At 37.7% G+C, this 22,366-nt stretch overlaps 1 protein-coding gene across 1 annotated transcript in view; it reads left to right on the top strand.

Moving 5' to 3' along the window:
• The window catches only part of TMEM135 (transmembrane protein 135), a 250,550-nt gene that overhangs the window by 24,799 nt on the left and 203,385 nt on the right, over positions 1-22,366 (top strand). Inside the window, exons 2-3 of the mRNA XM_017510614.2 lie at positions 232-359; positions 3,142-3,234. Coding sequence (XP_017366103.1) covers positions 232-359; positions 3,142-3,234 — 221 coding nt within the window. The remainder of the gene's footprint in view (positions 1-231; positions 360-3,141; positions 3,235-22,366) is intronic.

The raw sequence follows: 22,366 nt of genomic DNA, 5'->3' as shown, positions 1-22,366 counted from the left end.
TGTCGTATATTTTACCCTTAATAAACTCAGCTTTCTAAAAAAAATAAATAAATAAATTCAGCTTTCTTCCTTTCTATCCTGAACATTGTATTTTTATAGAGGAACTAGTAAAATGCCAGCGTTTTTGCTTTAATTTTTAAATATATGCTTTTATTCAGTAGCTTTCACATACAAGCTAATTTAAGTGGGAAATGTTGGTTGGATTAAACAAAAAATCCTTTCTCTTTCCAGATTGCAGCAATTCTCCGGAAACGGAAATTAGAGTATTATTTACACAAACTACTCCCTGAGATCCTACAGTCTGCTTCATTTCTGACTGCGAATGGGGCCTTGTATATGGCTTTCTTTTGCATTTTAAGGTTGGTACTCATAATCACTGTAGATATTAATATAGGTTCTTTGGTTGAAATGAAAACAAGTATGTGTTTACATAAATGTTATTTGGGTTACTGTCCCTGTCCCTGTTTTTCCTTTAATCTGTTAAGTGACATTTATGTCAATGAAAGCTTATAAAACCAGAAACTGTGGGCCTCTTGACCTCAAGATGTAATATAAACTTCAAATTATCAGTGTAGTTATATAGCAAAAATGCTTTAAGATGTTATACATATTCTGGGGCCTGTTATAGTTACCAGGTTGTTGAATAGGATTTCTTAGCTTTTCAACTTCATAGATCAGGAATTTGAAGTAACTGTCTATGATACAGGTTAGGGCCACCTGCAGTGAATAAACTTCAAAAAGACTATAAAATATGCATTTTTATGTATAAAACAGTAAGTTAACTTTTGGTGTATTCTATTGTTGGAACTTTTGGTCCTGATTCAGTCTTATATATTACCTGTGCTGCATCTTTACACATTATAGTGATGCAGATAGAATTCGGTCTTTTGAGTACTCTTACTTATCTGACATATTTGTTAGCTCTTTACTTCTTTTTATTTTTTTCCTGTTGATTGCTGAAAACTCAAACTTATAGTGTTTTATTTTTTTATAGCTTCCTATTAGTGTTGCACAAAGTAGTTGTGAAGGTATATTTTAACTCCAATTAAAAACATAATTTCCAAATGTCTTTTACAGATTTTTCCCTCATATCATTAATAAGCTTTCAGATTATGCAGAAATTAATTGATAAAGCTTTTATACTGTTGCACAAATCATGCCGTTAAATTGACATGAAAATCTATGTAAGGAACTCTTTATCATGTGCTCTCTAGAAAGCTTCTATAACTTGTTAACACTCTAATAATAATGACTAGATTAAAAAAAAATCACAGTAAGTATACCTTGCTATTGCAGCATCTTTCTTTATGTTCTATGAACCTGTTTGGTTAGGTTGTTAGAGCATGTATCTTGAAAATACTAGGAGACTGTAAAAACTTACGAGGTCATTGAGCATCAGGGTGGAATTGAAAATGACACATTTTGTTCCCAATTGGGTAGATAAGATGCTGTTACTTGAGGTAGGGAACTCAGAAGTAAAAGCGTATTTGAGAAATACGGTGAGATCTGCTTTGGACATGTTGGTTTTTCTGGTGCCTAAGGAACATCTATGTTGACACGTCCAGTAGACATTTGAAGTTAGACTATATTTAAGGTAACATCCATGTTATCCCTATAACTGGTTCACTGAGTCCGTTTTTCTTAAGATTTTATTCAATAACTTAAGTCATTTATGGATTTCATATTGGAGGGAAAACCACTCCAGTCTTCCTGGATGGAAGGTTTCCAATGTCCATTTCAAAAAATACCCAAGTTATGTGTCCTCAATAGCTTTTCTAATCTTTTTAAATCTGAGCTTCAATTTAAGAAATTATTTCAGGCCAGGTATGGTGGCTTATGCCTGTTACCTGAGCACTTTGGGAGGCCAAGGTGGGAGGATTGCTTGAGGCTGGCAGTTTGAGACCAGCCTGGGCAACATGATGAGACTCTGCCTCTTAAAAAAGAAAATTAACCAGCCTTGGTGGTGTGCCTGTAGTCCCCGCTAACTTGGGAGGCTAAGGCAGAAGGATCCCTTGAACCCAGGAATTCTGGGCTACAGTGAACTACGATTGCAGTGTTGCATGCCAGCCTGGGTGACAGGGCAAGACCTTGTCTCTAAAAAATGAAAAATCTTGATTCATATATATATATATATATATATATATATAATTTTCATAATGTATAATTTAGCAGTTGACCACCTTTGTTCAGATAATTTCTTGTAATTTTTACTTGCTACTTCTCCCTTTCTTAGGAACAGATTGTTTTGAAATGAAAAAAAAAAAAATCTTTCTCATGTCTCCAGATATTTTCTTTTCCTCTTAAAAGACCCAGGCAGCTACTAGTAATTTGTAATTTATGAGACACTATGCGGATACCTGCTTTCAAGGAACATACTCTAGTAAATGAAAAATGATGTACACATAAAACTAAAATATTTAAAATACTTTAGTAAATGCTGTAAGAAAAAGTTATCAAGGGTTGTGGAAGCAAAGAAGAGAAAACATTTCTTGAATATCTACCATGTGTTGAAAAATAGTCATAATAATAATAATAACAGCTAACACTTTCTGAGTACTTGTTATGTGTCCTGCATGGCTCTGGGAAATATCTCATATAGTTCTCTTAATGGCTGTGTGAGATAGGTAATATTATTCTCATTTGATAAATACAGGAAACTGAGAAGCCAGAGGGTTTGTGTAGCCGGCAGGTTTGGAGCCAGGGAAAGCCTAAATGATTGTGGCAGGCTATTATTGAAAGGAGTGATACCCATTAGTTGTTATTGTAGTAGCTTTAACAAGAGTTGGTGAGAGACTTAACTATGGCAGGGACAGTAGTTTGGAGAAGAATTTCAAAGAGAAATTGCATCTGTAATAATTTAAGGGAGTCATTTAATATGTGGGGTAAGGGAGAAAGAAAGTTAAGGATGACGTGTGTCAAACATAAGTGGTTGTTGATGCCATTAACCTAGGAAAATAGAGGAGAGAGAACAAGTTCATGGGGATAGGGAAGAGAGATAATGCGTTTGATTTTGGATATGTTTATTTTGAGGTACTGTGGTACATTTAAATAGAGTATGGATGGAGATGGGAAACTTCTATTCATAATAACTGAAGTGACCAACTAGGAATTTGATACAAAAATTTCAAATTTGAATTTCAGGAGGATACTTGGAAAATTCTACTCATGGACTCCTGGCTTTGGTGCCGCTTTGCCAGCATCTTATGTGGCCATTCTCATAGAACGAAAAAGCAGGTAAAATTTTACATATCTATTTGATAGAACTGATTACCTGTCCCCAACCCCAGCTAGAATTTTTTCTTTTACTTATCACTTACAGCGATGAGATATATTTCTAGATATATATATTTTTTGGTTCTGCAGGTATTTGAAAATTAATTTTATATGTATTATGTATTTTATTTATCGAGACCATCCTGGTCAACATGGTGAAACCCCGTCTCTACTAAAAATACAAAAATTCAGCTGGGCATGGTGGCGTGTGCCTGTAATCCCAGCTACTCAGGAGGCTGAGGCAGGAGAATTGCCTGAACCCAGGAGGNTGAGGCAGGAGAATTGCCTGAACCCAGGAGGTGGAGGTTGCGGTGAGCCGAGATCGCGCCATTGCACTCCAGCCTGGGTAACAAGAGCGAAACTCCGTCTCAAAAAAAAAAAATAAAATAAAATAAAAATTAACATTATGGAGCAATAATAGTCTCTTTTTACTAAAAGATTAGAGAGTTCTGTGGTGTGACCTAACTAAAATATGGCATATGCAAGCTCTAGGCCAGGTGGCTCATGCCTGTAACCCCAGCACCTCGGGAGGCTGAGGCGGGTATATCGCTTGAGCCTTGAATTTGAGACCAGCCTGGCCAACATTGCAAAACCCCATATCTTAAAAAAAAATACTAAGAAAATTAGCCGGATGTGATGATGTATTCGTGTAGTCCCTGCTATTCAGGAAGCTGAGGTGGGAGGATCACCTGAGCCCCGGGAGGTCAAGGCTGCAGTGAGCCATGATCATGTGCTACACTTCAGTCTGGGTGACAGAGTGAGACACTTGTCTCAAAAAACAAGCAAATAAACAAATTCTAATCAAAGGTCTTTTCCATAGCCATAATAGCATTTCATTAAGCATAAGTACATAAGGAAATTAGTAATAGTTTAGTAATAGTTTTTTTATTATCGTCTAGATCTGTACTTCACTTAATTTGCTTTAGGCTCATTGAATGATCTCAAATCAATTATTGTTATTACTGTGATTTTTTGAGATGGACTCTTGCTCTGTTGCCCAGGCTGGAGTGTAGAGGTACCATCTTAGCCTACTTCAACCTCTGCCTCCCAGGTTCAAGCCATTGTCCTGCCTCAGCCTCCCACGTAGCTGGGATTACAGGTGCCTGCCACCATGCCCGACTAACTTTCGTAGTTTTAGTATAGATGGGGTTTTACCATGTTGGCCAGGCTTGTCTTGAACTACTGGCTTCAAGTGATCCATCCACCCTGGCCTTCTAAAGTGTTGGGATTACAGGCGTGAGCCACTGCGCCCGACCAGGAAGCCACTCTTAATACATTTTTGTAAGTGTCATAGTATCTACATTTTTGTGGTTCTTGGTTTGATTATATCAATGACTACAATACTTATATGTTTGGATTATTAGAATGATTAAACTCAAAGGATTGGTGGTTGTTATAACCTCAGCAAAAGCAAGTCAGTAATTCCAGAAACATAAGGTTATTCGACCTGAAAAGAGAGTACATCATGATTGTTGAAGGATGGATTTTGGAGCTGTGCTGTCTGGCTTAGGAGCCCAGCTGTGCCACTTGCTGTGTGATATTCATTACTTGAAAAATGAAAATAGTGATAATCTATTGGTAGGATTAAATTAAATTAATTTACTTATTTTGAGAAGGATTCTTGCTCTGTTGTCTAGGCTGGAGTGCAGTGGCGTGATCTTGGCTCACTGCAACCTCTGCCTCCTGAGTTCAAGCGATTCTCCTGCCTCAGCTTTCTGATTAGCTGGGATTACAGGCGCCTGCCACTGCACTTGGCTAATTTTTGTATTTTTAGTAGAGACAGGGTTTTACCGTGCTGGTCAGACTGGTCTAGAACTCTTCACCTCAGGCGTTTTGCCTACTTTGGCCTCCCAAAGTGCTGGGATTACAGGCACGAGCCACCACGCCTGGCTTTATTTTATTGTTTTTTGAGACAGAGTCTCCCTCTGTCAGCCAGGCTGGAGTGCAGTGGCTTGATCTCGGCCCACTGCAACCTGTGTCTTCTGGGTTCAAGCAATTCTCCTGCTTCAGCCTCCCAAGTAGTTGGGACCACAGGCATGAACCACCACACCATGCCTGGCTAAATTTTTATATTATTATAGAGATGGCGTTTTGCCACGTTGGCCAGGCTGGTCTAGAACTCCTGACCTCAGGTGATCTACTTGCCTCGGCCTCCCAAAATTTTGGGATTACAGGCATGAGCCACTGTACCTGGCCTTTGGGATTGTTTAGATACTTAAGTGAATTAATAGATGTTAAAATGCTTAGAACAGTGTGACACATAGTAAGAGTTATATATGTGTTAAGTATTCTTTTTGCTTTGTTTGTCCATAAGTAATGAGAGAATTATTCTGGTGATGGTAATTTCCTAATCAATTAAAAATTGTGAATATGGGTTTTGAAAATATATTTTTGAAATATGTCACATATATGAAACTAAAGATGCTTTAAAAAAGGTAGCTACTGTTTACTCATATTTAGTATTTGAATAATAGCATTTTTGTAGCTACGTAACTACTTTTCAACACAAACTGTTGAATACCTTTGTAACAATCAACTAGAATCAATGGTTATTAATATTTTGCCATTTTACTTTGTGTGTGAATGTATCTAAATGTATGTGTTTTCTGTGTGTGTGAACCATATGGAAACATGTTATAGACATCATGCCACTTCACTCCTGAATACCTCTTAAAGTAAGGATAGTTTCTTACAGAATTGCAACACTGATATCACACACAAAACAATTAGCAACCATTTTTTCATACCATCCAGTTCATATTGTCCTAAAATGGCTTTTAATGCTATTTTTTGAACCAGAATCTAGTCAAAGTTTATGTGTGTTGATATATTTCTTTTGTTTCCCTTTTCTTTCTTTTTTTTTTTTTTGAGATGAGCCCAGCCGGAATATGTACATTTTAAAAGAGAAGGAGAACTTTATCAATTTCTTTTTTTTTTTTTTTTTTTTTGAGATGAAGTCTTGCTCTGTTGCCCAGTCTAGAGCGCAGTGATGTGATCTTGGCCTACCACAACCTCCGCCTCCTGGGTTCAAGCCTTTCTCCTGCATAAGCCTCCTGAGTAGCTGGGATTACAGGCGTGCACCACTATGCCTGGCTAATTTTTGTATTTTAGTAGAGACGGGGTTGTACCATGTTGATCAGGAAGGTCTTGAACTCCTGACCTCATGATTCTCCTGCCTTGGCTTCCCAAAGTGCTGGGATTACAGGCGTGAGCCACTGTGCCTGGCCTCCTTTTTCTAAAAGTACTTTTTCTTGAGATAGGGTCTTGATTTGTCACCCAGGCTGGAATGCAGTGTTGTGATCATAGGTCACTGGAACCGCAATCTCCTAGGCTCAAGGGATCTTCTTGCCTTAGCACCATCCTCCTGCCACTCCCCTGAGCCCCCAGCCAGTGGCTGGGACTACAGATGCACACCACCACGCTCTGCTAATTTTTTATTTTTATGTTAAGTAGAGACGAGGTCTCACTATGTTGCCCAGGCTGGTCCGGTCCTGAGCTCAAGTGATCCTCCTGCCTTGGCCTCCCAAACTGTTGGGATTACAGGTGTGAACCGCTGCTCCTGACCTATTTTCTTTTAATCTAAGATAGTCTCCCCACTTTTTCCCTCTGCAGCATTGCTTTATTGACCAGGCCAGTTGTCTTTTTGTATGTAATACATTTTTGATTTGTCTGAGTTATTTCTTTATGGAATTGGTGAATTGGTTCAACAATTGGTCCCCAAGCCCAATATCATTGTGGTTTCGCTGACTTATAGAGGTCCGTACTGCCTTGGTGGTCTTGGATAAGATCTGGAAGAATTCTTTGGATTAAAGCAGAGACTCTTATTCTTTTCCCTTACATTCTCCCAAATAAACAGAGTCTCTCTCTCTCTCTCTCTCTCTCTCTCTTTCTCTCTCTCTCTCTCTCTGTGCTGAGCTGCTTAGAACTGGGAATGAGGTGACACAAACATTCCTGTGGCCACCATCGCTGGGACTATGCTGGGTCAGACTTGAAGCCATCATAGCAGTGGGTCTTGCCCAAGGCCTACCGTAACCATTACCTGGCACCACCTGTGTTCACTCAAACCCCTAGTGCTCTATAGTCAACCAGTGGCAAAGCCAGCCAGGTTTGTGTCCTTCCCCCTGGGTGCCTAGTTCCTCCAGGCCCTGCAGTCCAAAGATGCCATCTGGAAGCCTGGGATTGGAGTAAGAAGTTTGCCTGATGTTCTTTTCTACTGTGGCTAAACTGCTGCTCAAACCACAGTAAAGTCCTTCCCACTCTTCCCTCCCCTTTCCACAGGCAGAGGAGCCTCTCCATGAGGGCACCACGACCACCAGCCCACGGCAGGCTTCTGCCTGGCCACCGCTGATGTTCACTTAAATACCATGGGCTCATCAGTCAGCTAGTGATAAATGCTGCCAGGCCTGGGACTCACCCTTCAGGGCAGTGCGCTCCCTCTGGCCTGTGGTAGGTTCAGAACTGCTATCCAAGAGCCTAGACCTGAACTTGGGGACTCCAGCAGCCTGCTTGTTGCTGTACCCCATTGTGTCTGAGCTGGTACCTAAGGGCAAGATAAAGTCCCCTTTGATTTACCTTCTGCATTTCTCAGATGGAAGGAGTCTTCTGCTGTAGTCACCAAAGCTGGGAATGTGCTGGGACACATCTATAGTCAGCATTTTTCAGAGCGCAAGGCTTATGACGTACTCCTCCCTGGGCATTGCTCCTGGTTATTCAGGGTCCAAGGGCTTGTCAGTTTGCAGTTGATGAATCCTGCCAGCATTAGTGCTTTCCTTCAAGGCAGAAGGTTCCCTTATGGCCCAAGGTATGTCTAGAAATGTCATCCAGGAGCAAGGCTTGGAATGGGACCTTCATGACTCTGCCCATTGCCTTGTCCTACTGTGGCTGAGCTGGTATCCAAGATGTAAGACAAAGTCCTTTTTATTCTTTGTTCTCATCTCCTTCAGCAGAAGATAGGAGACATTTCTATTGCTGTGAGCTTTTCTGCCTGAGGTTGGGGGGGGATAGCATAAACATTCCTTTAGCCACCTTTACTGGTGTTATTCTAGGTCATGTGCGACCCTAGTCCTCTGCCTCTGAGCTTTGGCCAGCCCTAGGGATTGTTTGGGAATTGCAGTCCTTGTGTCCTAGACTGCCTTTCCCGTTTACCCAGGACCTCAGAGTACTTTGGTTTGCCGTGACAAGTCTTGCTGAGAAACTTGAGTTCTGACTGCTATGATGGGTGATTCCTCTCTGGCTAGGTCTGGTCCAAAGGCTCCTTCTGTGCACAGGCACTGGTTGAGTCCAGCATAGCTTTGCTTTCCACGATGACAGGGCAGCACTGAGTTCCACGTGAAGTCTCTCAGTCACTGCGCTTTTCCTTCCCCAAGTGCACAGACTGTCTGCACTGCATGAGTGCTGCTGGGGGATGGAGGGGGAGTGGTGTCGGTGATTCAAGACTGTCTCTTTGATCTTCCTCAATGCCTCTCAACAATATGAAGTTAAAACTAGAAACAGTGATTACTCTTCTGATTTTTGATTCTTATGATGGTATGTTTCTGTGTGCAGATTTTTAACATTTGGTATTCCTGCAGAGAGCATGAACAGGGTAGGCTTCTATTCTGCTATCTTGCACCATGCTTTGCTTTTCTTTCTTGATATCGAAAAAATCCACAACTGAAGCCAAAGAGCATTAATTCTTACTTAAAGCTTAATGCCCTTTGGCTTTTGTTCTATATTTTTTAGATATCAAGATTACAACTCTAGCTTTCTTTTTACTTGCATTTTCCTACTATATTTTACCTTTCTGTAATAGTTTGTGTCTGTTTTATCCACAGAGTAAAGTAGGATTTTATTTGGCGAATCAATCTGAAAGTCCATTTATTTTAATGTTAAACCTGTATACATTTACTGATACCACTGATATCACTTGTGATACCACTAATACCATTCATCGATACCTCTAATATGTTTGTTTTCAGTTCTGCTACATTATTTTACATTATTTTTACTACACCTGTCACTATATTTTTTTAACTTTTTATTTTAAATGATTACACACTCATAGAAAGTTGCACAAATATTACAGAGTCATTTGAACCCTTAACCCATCTTCTTCCAATGATGACATCTTAAGTAACTGTAGTATAATATAAAACCAGGAAGTTGTCAACTACACTACAGACTTTTCAGTGTTCACCAATTTTTATGCACACTCATTTGTGTATGTGTATGTGTCTATGCAGTTTGTTCTCATGTATAGATTTATTTACCCACCACCGCAATCAATGTCCAAAACTGTTCACATTACCAAGCATTGCCGTTGGACTATCCCTTTGTAGTTGCACCCTTCTTCATCAATTCCTGTCTCCTGGTAACAACTAATATACTTTCCATTTCTATGTTTATATCATTTTGAGGAAGTTATATAAATGGAGTCATGCAATGTATAACCTTTGGATATAGGCTTTTTCTTTTTTAAACTAAGCATGATGCCCTTGAGATCCCTCTAAGATGCTGCTTCTATTACTAGTTTCTTCCTTTTTATTGCCTGGTAGCATTCTACTCTATGGATGTACCAGAGTTTGTTAAACATTCATCTGTTGAAGGACATTTATGTTGTTTTCAGTTTTTGGCGGTTTCATTCATGAACATGGTATATTTCTCCATTTAGTTAGATCTTTTATTTCTTTCATCAGTTTTTATAATTTGCAGAATACATTTCATACACAAATTGGATTTACACCTGTTTCCCTTTTTGGGAACAATTGTAAATGATTTTTTTTTTTTTTTCTGTTTCTGTAACAGCTTTATTGAGTCATAATTCACATTCTATACAGTTCACCCTTTTGAAAACTACACAATTCATTGTTTTTTTTAATATATTCATAAAGTTGTTTAACTACCATCACAAACAATTTTAGAACATTGTATTCACCTCAAATAGAAACCCCTTTAACTGTCACCCCTAATCTCTCATCCTCCTTATCCAGCCCTAGGGAATCACTAATTTCTGTCTCTATAGATTGCCTATTCTGGACATTTTATATAAATGGAGTCATACAATATGTGTCAATGATGACTGGCTTCTTTTACTTAGTGTAATGGTTTCAAAGTTTAATGTCATACATGTCATTTCATTACTTTTTATTGTCAAATAATAATTATATGGATATGTCACATTTTATCTAGTCATAAGTTTATGGAAACTTGGATTGTTCCACTTCCTGGTTATGAATGATGCTACTATAAACATTTGTGGACACATTTTTGTGTGGACATATGTTTTTATTTTTCAGGATTATGTACTCGGGAATGGAATTGGTGGTTTACTATGGTATCTCTGTTTAGCTTTTTGAGGAACTGCCAAGCTATTTACCAAATATATAAAGGATCTAATTTCTTCATTTCTTCACATTCTGGCTATCACTGTTATTATATGTCTTTCTGATGATAGTCATTGTAGTGAGTGTAAAGTATTTCATTATGGCTTTGATTTTCATTTCTCAGATAACTAATTATATGATATTGAGCATCTTTTCGTATAGTGTTTGACCATTTATGTACCTTCTTTGGAGAAATGTCAATTCAAATCCTTTGCCCATCTTTTAATTGGGTTATTTATATTTTAATTGTTGAGTTGTAAGGGTTCTTTAGATATTCTGCATGTTTTTCTTATCAGATATATAATTTGCAAATATTTCACCCAGAGTATTGTTTTTTTTTTCTCTTTTAAGAATTTTTTATTAAGACAATTTCAAAGCTATACAAAAATAGAGAGAATAGCATAACAAAACATCTGTATAGCTGCCACCCAGCTCCAATAATTGTTATTTTAGTGTCAACCTTGTTTCGTCTTTAAAACCTCTCATTCAACCCTGGATTATTTTAAATTAAATACATATGAATAGTACCTGTTTATATCTCTAAAAGTTAACTACTTTAAAAAAATAGTAACACTGCCATACCTAAAAATAAAATTGTTAGGATTCAAATGAAATATGCATTTTAAATTCCTTGCTGTGTTTCTTAATCTGTAATTTCCCTGTCTCTCTTTTCTTCCTTGAGGCAATGTATTTGTTGAAGGAAACCAGAGCAGAGATTCTCATATTGTGAATCTTGCTGATTGCACTACGCTGATGTCATTTAACTTGCCCCTCTGACTATTATGTTCACTGTAAAGGGTATTTGGAATTAGAGAATTGATCAAATTCAGGTTCAATTTTAGGGCAGGAATACTGTACAGATGGTTCCATCAAAGGTACATGAAAATTCCGTGTGTCCTTCTTTTTGTGACTTAGGGGCCCTGGGGATCGTTGATCAGACCTATTATTTCATTATGGTGACATTATAATTTTATAATTCCTTCTTCCTTTATGAGTTAGAAAAAACTTTAGTAAGGAGAAACTTACTGTCATTAGTTATATGTTACCTCAGGTATGGCTTATATAGGAAAAGCATAATGTAATTTTTTAACCTAGTGTATTAATTAGTCCTTTCTCAGGCTGCTGTGAAAAAAATACCCAAGACTGGGCAAATTATAATGAAAAGAGGTTTAATTGACTTATAGTTCTGCATGGCTGGGGAGGCTTCAGGAAACTTACAATCATGTTGGAAGGCACTTCTTCACAGGGCGGCAGGAGAGAGAATGAGAGCAGAGTGAAGGGTGGGAAGCCATCAAATCTCATTAGAACTCAATATAATGAAAACAGCATGGGGGAAACCACCCCTATGGTTTAATTGTCTCCATTAGGTCCCGCCCTTGAAATGTATTTTTTTTTTACCTCATTGATCTTGTCTTTGAAACACAAACTTAAAAAAAATTTTTTTGAGACAGAGTCTTGCTCAGCCACCCAGGTTAGTGCAGTGGTGTGATATTGGCCCACTGCAACTTCCACCTCCTGGGTTCAAGCGATTCTTCTACATCAGCCTCCTGAGTAGCTGGGATTACAGGCATGTGCCACCTTGCCCAGCTAATTTTTTTGTATATTTAGTAGAGACGGGTTTCTCCGTGTTGGTCAGGCCGGGGTCATACATCTGACCTTGTGATATGCCCACCTCAGCCTCCCAAAGTGCTGGGATTACAGGTGTGAGCCACCATGCGTGGCAAAAATTTATAATTTTGATGAAGAAGTTCAAGTTACCTATTTTTTCCTTCAGTGTGTGTGTGTGTGTGTGTGTGTGTGTGTGTGTGTTTTGTTTGTTTTATTGGGACAGAGTCTTGCTCTGTCATCCAGGCTGGAGTACAGTGGCGCAATCTCTGCTTACTACAACCTTCGCCTCCTGGGTTCAAGCAATTCTCCTGCCTCAGCCTGTTAAGTAGCTGGGACTATAGACATATGCCACTACCCCTGCTAATTTTTGTATTTTTTAAGTAGAGATGAGGTTTGCCATGTTGTCCAGGTTGGTCTCGAGCTCCTGACCTCAGGGGATTTGCCCACCTGCGCCTCCCAAAGTGCTCAGATTACAGGCCTGAACCACTGTTCCTAGCCTGTTGTGTTTTTGGTGTTGTATGTAAGAAATTATTACCAGCATGAATATTTAGCTCCATGTTTTATTTTATTATTTATTTATTTGTTTATTTTTTGAAGTCGAGTCTTGGTCCATCACCCAGCCTGGAGTGCAGTGGCATGATCTTTGCTCACTCACTGCCATGGTTCAAGCGATTCTCTTGCCTCAGCCTCCCAGGTAGCTGGGACTATAGGTGCGTGCCACTCTGCCCAGCTAATTTTTGTATTTTTAGTATTGATGGGGTTTCACCATTCTGGCCGTGCTGGTCTTGAACTCCTGACCTCAGGTGATCCACCCTCATTGGCCTCCCAAAGTGCTGGAATTACAGGTGGGAGCCGCTGCGCCCAGCCATGTTTTCTTTTAAAAGTTGTATAGTTTTAGTTCTTATATTTAAGTCTTTCATCCATTTTGAATTCATTTTTGTATATAGTGTGAAGTAGAGAATATTATGTTTTCAATTTTATTTTTCATGTTTGTTGCTACAACATTTAAATATAATTGATTTTTGTGTTTTATCCTGACTTGTGTCACCTTGCTGAACTTACTAGTTTTAAGAGTTTTTGGTACATTCCTTGAGATTTTCTACGTAGACAATTATGTTGCATGCAGATAGGTATGGTTTCATTTCTTTTCCAATCCGTATATTCTTTATTCCCTTTTCTTGCCTTATTGTACTGGCATATTTTTACCTTGTACCTCCTCTTAGGGGAAGGCATTCAGGTTTTCATCATTAAGTATATTATTAGCTGTGGGATGGTTTTTCAGATGCTGTTTGTCAGTGTTAGGATGTTTACATTCATTTTTAGTTTGCTATGAACCTTTATCATGAATGGATGTAATTTTTGTTATATGTCTTTTCTGCATCAATTGATAATCTTTAGCCTCTTTGTACATTTTTTTGTTTTTTTTTATCAGCAAGGACGAGGTCTTTGATACTGTTATTTGTCTACAGCTAAATTTCTCAACTTTGGGACTGTTGACGTATTTTGGGCCAGGTAATATTTATTGGGAGGGCTCTCTTGTGCAGTGTACCTGTATATGCAATTAGCACTGCCTTCCCCTCACTACCAAGTTGAGATAACCCAAAATTTCTCTAGTCAGTGCTACATGTCCACATGGGACAAATCTCTTCTTGTTGAGAACTACTTATCTATTTTTACTAATTTTCTTAGTCTAGTTTTATCATTTGCTGAGAAAAAAGTGTAAAATCTGCAACTGTGATTCTGGAATTGTCTGTTTCTCTTTTTAATGCTGTCAATTTCTGTGAGGATTTTATTGGTATATGCACTTTTTTTGTTGCCATTTCTTCATGATGTCATGATGAATTGAACCTCTTATAAATATGGAATGTCCTTCTGTAGCTCAGATATTATTTGCTCTGAAGTTTATTTATTTTTTATGTTTTTTGAGAGAGAGCCACACTCTGTTGCCTTCTGCTGGAGTACAGTGGCATAATGTCGGCTCACTGCAACCTTCACCCACCGAGTTCAAGTGATTCGTGTAGCTTAGCTTGTTGAGTAGCTGGGATTACAGACACATGCCACCACGCCCTGCTAATTTGTGTATATTTTGGTAGAGACAGGTTTTCACCATGTTGGCCAGGCTGGTCTTGGACTCCTGACCTCAAGTGATCTGCCTGCCTTGGCCTCCCAAAGTGCTGGGATTATAGGCATGAGCCACCTCACCTGGCCTGTTTTTATTTGATATTGATATAGCTATTCCAACCTTGTTATGCTTACAGTTTGCATAGTATGTATCTTTCTTTCCAGTTAATTTCAGGCATCTGTGTCTTTCTATGTAAAGTGTTTTTAGCAGATAGCATATAGTGGGGTCTTTTAAAAAAATCTATTCTGCTAATATTAGCTTTTAAATTAGATTATTTAGTTCATTAACATTTAATGCATTTATTGATTATTTATTGGTATGGCCAGGTTGAGTCTGCCATTTTATTATTTTTTTTCTGTTTTTCATTTGCCTGTTTCTTCTTACTTTCTTTGCATAATTTGTTTTTTATTTTTTTTAGAATTCCACTTTAATATTAGTTATTATATATATTTTTGTTATTTTCTTTTAGTGGTTGCTCTATGGACTACAGTATAACTCTTTAAAGTTTCTCGATGTTACTATTTTACTACCTCTCAAAATGTGGCAGTCTGTCTAGGCCCATCTTAGGACTGCTTACCATTCAATTTGTTTTTTGTTTGTTGGTTTGTTAGTTTGCTTTTTCTCTTTTTTAACACTAACATTTGTTCAAATAGAGTAATACCAAAGTAAAAGAGTGTCACTATTATTAAGAGCAGTACCTTCTTAGGGTGTAGGGGGGTTTCCTGGATGTGAGGTGATAACATGGATTTGTGTTACTAATTTATTTTCTATTTTACTTTCATTTTTGATAGATTAGGGTTTTTTCTTTTTTTAAGCTTTCTGTTTTTATTTCCTGTAAATGAGCTTTTGCACTAGTGTTTCATTCTTAGATACTGGTTGTTCAAAGAAAATTTTTAGATATTACGGATATTACGGATTCAACTATTAGCTGAAGTATTTTTATTGTTTTAAAGACTTAACAAGAAATTTAAGCCTAGCTTTGTTTAGCTTCCTTATAACTGTTATCACATTGTTGCTGAAGAAAAATGGATCCTTCCTTTGATCTGATTGTTACATTATTGAACTCTTTGTGTATGTGTTGATTTAGTTCTTTTGTTTATTAGGTGATACGGTTAACAATACTGGGAAATAGCTCTGTAGTTCTTTCTGTTGAGAGTTACGTATGTCTGTGCATATCAATCACAATTCCTGGTTGGGTTTAATTAAAAACTTTAATTTTTGTTTTTTAGTGTTGTTCACAAGCCTAGTGACTTAAAAAAAAATCAGGTTTTGTATTTTTTTTTCCTTTGGAGTTAAACTTTAAAACAGAGAAAAGCAAATTTTTTTGCTGTGTCTCTTGACAAGCTGCCTTCTAACATGTCTTGTTTTAAGTAAATGTGTCTGTGCTTTATCTGGAATTTGCAAGAGTTAACTTAGTAGCTTAATTTGCTCTGAAAAAGTATTCTTTACCCTCCATGAATTTATGTAAGATTTCATTAAATATCAAGATCATTAAAGCTTATAAGTAATTTGCTATCATTGGAGTTATACATATTTAAAAATCATTACATCTAGCACCAAAAATGAAACATGTAGTATTGTAGTTTTTGTTGGTAAGGAAAAAGAATTATAATTATGCCTTTAATCCACAGAGAAAATCAATGATATGCTGGTGAAAATAGCCAGCAGGCAGCTGGAAGTGAGAGCCTAGGTTCAGGGGAAAGATGGTAGTTAGAGAAATAAAAATGGGAGGTTTTCCTCTGATAGGTGGTCCTTGAAACTATGGAAGTAGATTAGTGTGTGAAGGCCGAGTATGAGAAGAGGTCTAAGGTTGAACAGTTAGAGAAGCAGCGTCATTTAAGGAGCCATTTGGCAACTGGAATGTATATAGTTCAGTCTTTAAATTTAATGTCAGCAATATACTAGAAAGAGTGGAAGAAACATATTGTGATGACTAGCAATTTCTTTTTTTGAAATAGTAAATAAATACTGGTAGTCCTAATTTTTAAACCTCTAAAGGTTTAATAGTGCAATCTTTGCTCTGAGATTTTACATTCAGTTGTGTAATCAATTTTTCTAAAAGAATTTAATGAGGTAAGAACATATAATATGCACTTATCTCTCTGTCTGGATATAGATATAAATACATAGATAAAGATCTATCTATCTGTAAATGTCTTCATCTATATTGGTTTATAAATATCTTTATTTATATTGGTTTAAGTTTCCTTCTTCCTAACTCTTTTTTTCTTTTCTCTAATCCGTCCATCTATTACCCCCTCCCTTTCTAGTAGTATTAAGCATGCTTTGCTGGCTGGTTTCTGACACCTAGTAAGAGGGCAGCTTACTTAAATCTTAATCTCATCATTGTGAGGTTATGAGAAAGCTTTGAAGTTGTTTCCAGGGTTGCTTAAAAAATTTGTGCCACAAAGGATTCTGATCATAGTAACTCAGCAGGAAGCGTTGGTAACATCTAGTTTATCTGTAGGAGTGCTGTTAAGAACTAGTCTTCTTTTTCTTTTTCTAGGAAGTGCTTTGTTTGTGGTTTGGAAAGAAGTTGTTCTGATGGATTTTGTTTTGTAGAATTGCTGTGGAATTTGCTTTGATATTTAGTATTAGTTTAGATAAGAATTGCAGTGTGCTCACACATGAACGTGGATTAAAATATCAACAATTGCATATTTATTGCAAGCATACTCATTGGTTGAATTATTAAATTGTACTAGAATACTTATGAAACTCCAAACCAGGTGTGACCAGAATAAATGAACTATATAATATGTGAATAAAAAATATCATAAATTTGGTCTGTAAGTTCTTGGTATCTTCAAATTTCATTGACAAGTTAACTTCACCAGAAGATTGAACACTTTGTAACCTTGTATAAAGTTTACTCTTTATGTACTATGTAAGATAGAACATGATCATAGATTCTTGCTGTAGATTAGAAATTTATTCTATTAATTCCTATACCTTAAGGAAGTATTTTTATATCTTCATAAACATTCTGTCTGACAGATAGAACCCAGTTATACTTTAAAAGATTTTCCAAGATGATTAAATAGCATTTCTTAGTAAACCATTACAATGTTTAGGAATTTTCACTTTCTTTTATTTCTAATATCTCCTTATTTATAGAACGTATAATTATTTTTATATGTATATTTCATATGCATATATAGGATATACAAATACTTAGAATTTAGAAGTTGCATTGTTCCTACTGTATTCCTCAGTGGCTATTATAAAATATGATATGTAATATGATTTAAAACTTTGAGAAGGTTAGCTAAATAATATATACACCAAAGTTTCTGGAAAAAAATCCCATTATTGATTACATATCTAATTAGAACTGATAATGCTGTTGGATGATAACAATGCTTAGAATTTCAGCAGGATGTGTGGATTCTTTTTAATCTACTAAGATGTTATAGAACATTTATTTATTTTATTTAATATTTCCTATAAGAATGATGAAACTTTGAGTACACAGTTCCTATAGCAGTGGTTCTTTTTTTTTTTTTTTTTTTTTTAAAACACTTAACTTTTTTTTTATATACACTTTTTTTTTTTGAGACAGGGTCTCACCTGTCATCTAGGCTAGAGTACAGTGGTACAGTCATAGCTCACTGCAGTCTTGATCTCTTGGGCTCAGATGATTCTCCTGCCTCAGTCTCTCCAGTAGCTGGGACCACAGGCGTGCGCCACCATGATCAGCTTAGCTTTTTGGTTTTGGTAGAGATGAGGTATCACTATGTTGCACAGCCTATCTCAAACTCATGGTCTTAAGAGACCCTCCTATCTTGGCCTGGCACAGTGCTGGGATTACATGTGTGAGGTACTGTGCCCAACCCAGCATTGGTTCTTAGTACCTTTTTAGATAACACCCCTGGAAGTGCACACACATTTAAATTTTGTATGTTGCAACTTTGAGAGATTCAGCCCCTTCTCCAACCAAAAGAAATAAATAAAAGAAAGAAACAATGAAAAAAGATTATGTGTTGTAAAGAAATACTAGACTGCTTGTTTGCTGAGCTTTCCCAGTCTTCTAATCTAGTGACTCTCAGTAGAATGGGAGTGTAGGATATGGGTATCAGAATCTCCTGTGAAGTTTAACAAGTTATTTATTGTGCTTGTTGACCCCAGCTTCTCCTCTTTAGACCTATGCCGTCATCTAGTCTAACTGGCATTTCCCCCTCTCCATCACTGTGTTAGCCATGTTTTAATAGGTAATTTGGTTTCCAGAGAGGATTTACTCACCAGAAAGGGAGTGCCCTATTTGTCTTCAGATTCAGGTGAAATACCGGCAAGTGTAAAACAGTAAAATGGCATTTAACTAACTTCTCAGTTTTTGTAGTGCTTAACATAACTGAGGTAGTGGTAAATTATTGTTCTCAAATCATACAGTTATAAGATTGACATTGGAACAGAGGTTGAAGACGTTGCGTGAAGGAAATTCTGTCAAAGAGTGTGGCCCTGTAATCCAGCATATCATGCCCTTCACAGATAATATTCTCTCTGGGTGTGAATTCAGCAAAAGCTATTAAGGAGGTGATTTGGGGAAAGATAAATTGAAGTTTTGAGAACAGAATAGGACTTGATCTAATAACAATACATTCTCTGTTTTTTCATAATAGTAACAGTATGTGAAGGCTTTAGTCTTCCTCAAAGAATAGAAGCCTGTTAGGATGCCATGTTAAACAAGTCAGTGAATTACAGAACTTAAAAATAATTTAGAGCCAGGTACAGTGGCTCATGCCTGTTATTCCAGCACTTTGGGAGGCTGAAGCAGACAGATCGCTTGAGCTCAGGAGTTCGAGACCAGCCTGGCCAACATGGCAAAATCTTATCTCTACCCCCAATACAAAAAATTAGCTGGGTATGGTGATATGTGCCTGTAGTGCCAGCTATTTGGGAGGCTGGGGTTGGAGGATCCCTTGAGTCTGAGAGGTGGATGTTTCAGTGAGCGGAGATTGCACTGCTGCACCCCAGCCTGGGTGACACAGCAAGACTGTCTAAGAAGCAAACAAACAACAACAACAAAAATAATTTAGTAGTGCAGATATTTCCTGAGGAAGTAGTGCACTGGACAGAACCTGAAACTGGAGTCAGATGAACTGACTCTGAATTCCAGCTTGTCTTTTTTTTACTTTTACCTTTTTAGGGAAACCACTTCACTTCTCTAATTATTGGTCTTCAATAGAGTAAGGATAATGGTGTCTGCGTTACACTTCATGATACTGTTAGGTGGATAAAATTTGATTTCCTAATATTGATTCTACCTTGCAGATTGTTAAGTTTTAATGCAACTGTAAGGAGGTCTGAACACTTCTTTGCTTGCTAATAAATTGGTATCATTAATTGGCCCACCTTTGTTCTGATGGTTATCTTTGGTGATTATGTGTCTGTAATACACTTTTTTCTGTAAGGCTGTGCTCTTAGAAATATGTTGTTGGCTATATGTCTAGTAATTCCATAATCATTTGTTTAGTGCCTCGTATGCCTTAGGTGCGAGGTATTGATGCAGGATTTTTCTTGGCCACTCTGCCAACCAGGACCTCCATGGCTGGTAATGTCCCCTTGCCCTGCACCCAGGCCTTGCTTAGTCCTGGGCCTGCCACTGAAGGCATCCTGCCTGTTTGGCCCACCTGTGTTATGGCTCGTACCCACATTTGGTGGTTCCCAGGCTCTTGTACCATGTCCAAGAAAAATTAGGATATGCCAACATATTTGAAGGGAGAGGAGGGCAGAGAAGAATTTTATTGAGTGGCGGAGCAGCTCAGCAGAGAGGGGATGCGAGTGTGGTCCCCCACCCTTGCAGTTTGGTGTTTTTTGTTTTTTTTTTTCTCAATGTGGCTGGGTCTGGGGCTTTTAGGGGCTTTTATGGGCTCAGAATAGGGAAGTGTGTGCTGATTGGTTTGTGAGTATGCAAAAAAATTAAACCAGCAACTTCATTCAAAGGTTGGCATGACAGTGTAGAAAACCAATTAGGAAAGGGTAGGTATATGTAAAATAGATGAAGGATGGGGATCAGTTGGAGGAAAGTGTGCCAAACAGGAAGACTTGTTCTCAATCCAGTCCGTGGATTTGACTTGTAGCTTGGCTTTCAGGCTTTAAACTGTCTTCAGGGTGGATGTCAGATTTCACCAGGGATCCACCCCTATCTGCCTAGGCATTTGACTGCCTCCAGTCACTCTCAATTTCCACCTCGGAAGAGGTACATCTAACTGCCTTTAGGTTAAAGACGATGTCCAGTTTTAACTGCTTCCTACTGATAGGGGGCGCTGTTTTGGGAAAACGGCAGTCAGAACTCCTTCAGAGGCCTATCTAAGCCGTTGGTCAAGGCTCTGGTTGCGTGATTATGGAGTCTGATGGCCTGAAGGTGAGAAGAGACAAACCAGGTTATTAGAAGATATGTATCAAAACAAAACATGGGGTTAAGGACAGCTCAAAAATCCTGAGGCTGCTGACATGCCCAGATAACTGGCGGCTATAGTTATGCCTGCTAAGACTTGGGTGCACAGGGCTTGGTTTGGTTAGCTGCTTTGGTCTTATATTCCAAAACAAAAAGAAACCGTGGGGTTATGGGCACCCCATTTATTCTTACCACCTGGCAGGATTTACAGGATAATTGCCCACAATTGGAATATTGATCCAGATTTTCACATTATCCATCCCTTTTGTTTCTTCTGAGCTGTGGCCAGAGATCAGTGATTGGTTCATAGAAATAATCAGGGTTAACCTAAAATGCAGACAAAACTTAATAACAACTAATGAGACTAGAAGTTAATGACAAGTGTATGATAAGTTTTGAAACTTATTTATTTCTCTCCAGTCTTCATTTTGTTACAAACAAATCATGATAGGACCGAGTTGTTTGTAAAATAAATTTTAGTCTTATACTTGGCCTAGTCATTTACATAAAGTGCAGCAAGAATAATTATTTTCACATAAGCTTTTAAAATTGGCTCTGATGGAGCTCTGTTCCATATGGAATCTCAGATAAGACTTTTAAAATCTGAGCCCAGCCATGGGTTTGTACCTTCAAATACCTGGGAATTGAGTAAATTCCCCTCTTTTTGAGGTCTCAAAATAACTTGGGGCTCCTGGGCCTAGTAAAGTGGCATTCTTTATTCACCATAAGTTAGGAACCCTGTACAGGAGCTGTGTAGACATGGCATGAGGCCAGTTTCCTCAAGGGGCTTTTATTGGCTCTGCACATCAAGCTTAATTCCTTAAAGGGAAGAATACCCTTCCAGTCAAAGCCTTGGTGAAACAACCAGTCTCTCCAGTTGTGCCTGGTTGCAAAAGAAAATGGATTCTTATTGCAACAACTATATTGCCATAAGTCAAGAATACTTACAAAGTTTCCAAATTCTGGAGAAACCAAGCAGAAAGAAACAGATGTTCTCCCAACTTTGTTCATAGGAGTATACCTTACTCAATTGTTAAAAACTTTAGATAGCTCAAAAGAAAAGTTTCCTTGACTCTGAAAAATAAAACAAGGATCAGCAATGTTTTAAGCAAAAAAGTTGGAAAAGATTACTTAAGTTTTCTATTAGTTCTGTCCATTCAGTTAACTCTTGTTCTGCTTGACATTCATGAACATTTCATCTCTTCATGACTCCTGAATGGTTTCCCTTTATTCCAATGCCACAATTGCCAAAGATATCAGAAACCTGCATTTAAGACTGCCTGTCAAAGTCCTATGGCTGATTATAAACCCATCTTTTGAAGAGGATCAAGACGATTGTCTGTGAATGACAAAATATCCAGGGTAGTTACAGTCAAAAACACAATTGACAAAAAGATTTATTTCTGTGATTTACAATAACAACATAATAACCTTAATTATGATTGAGCACCAGCATGATGCCATAAGTGGAAAATTTCACAGATAAGTACTGAACACAAACTTTGTTTCATGCACAAAATTACTAAAAATGTTGTATAAAATTACCTTAGGTTATATGTAGTTAGGTTGGTGCGAAAGTAATTGCAGTTTTTGCCAAGTATAAGG

Source organism: Cebus imitator, unplaced genomic scaffold, assembly GCF_001604975.1.
Source record: "Cebus imitator isolate Cc_AM_T3 unplaced genomic scaffold, Cebus_imitator-1.0 Scaffold442, whole genome shotgun sequence".
NCBI lineage: Eukaryota > Metazoa > Chordata > Mammalia > Primates > Cebidae > Cebus > Cebus imitator.
This window is presented reverse-complemented; position numbering and strand designations above follow the sequence as displayed.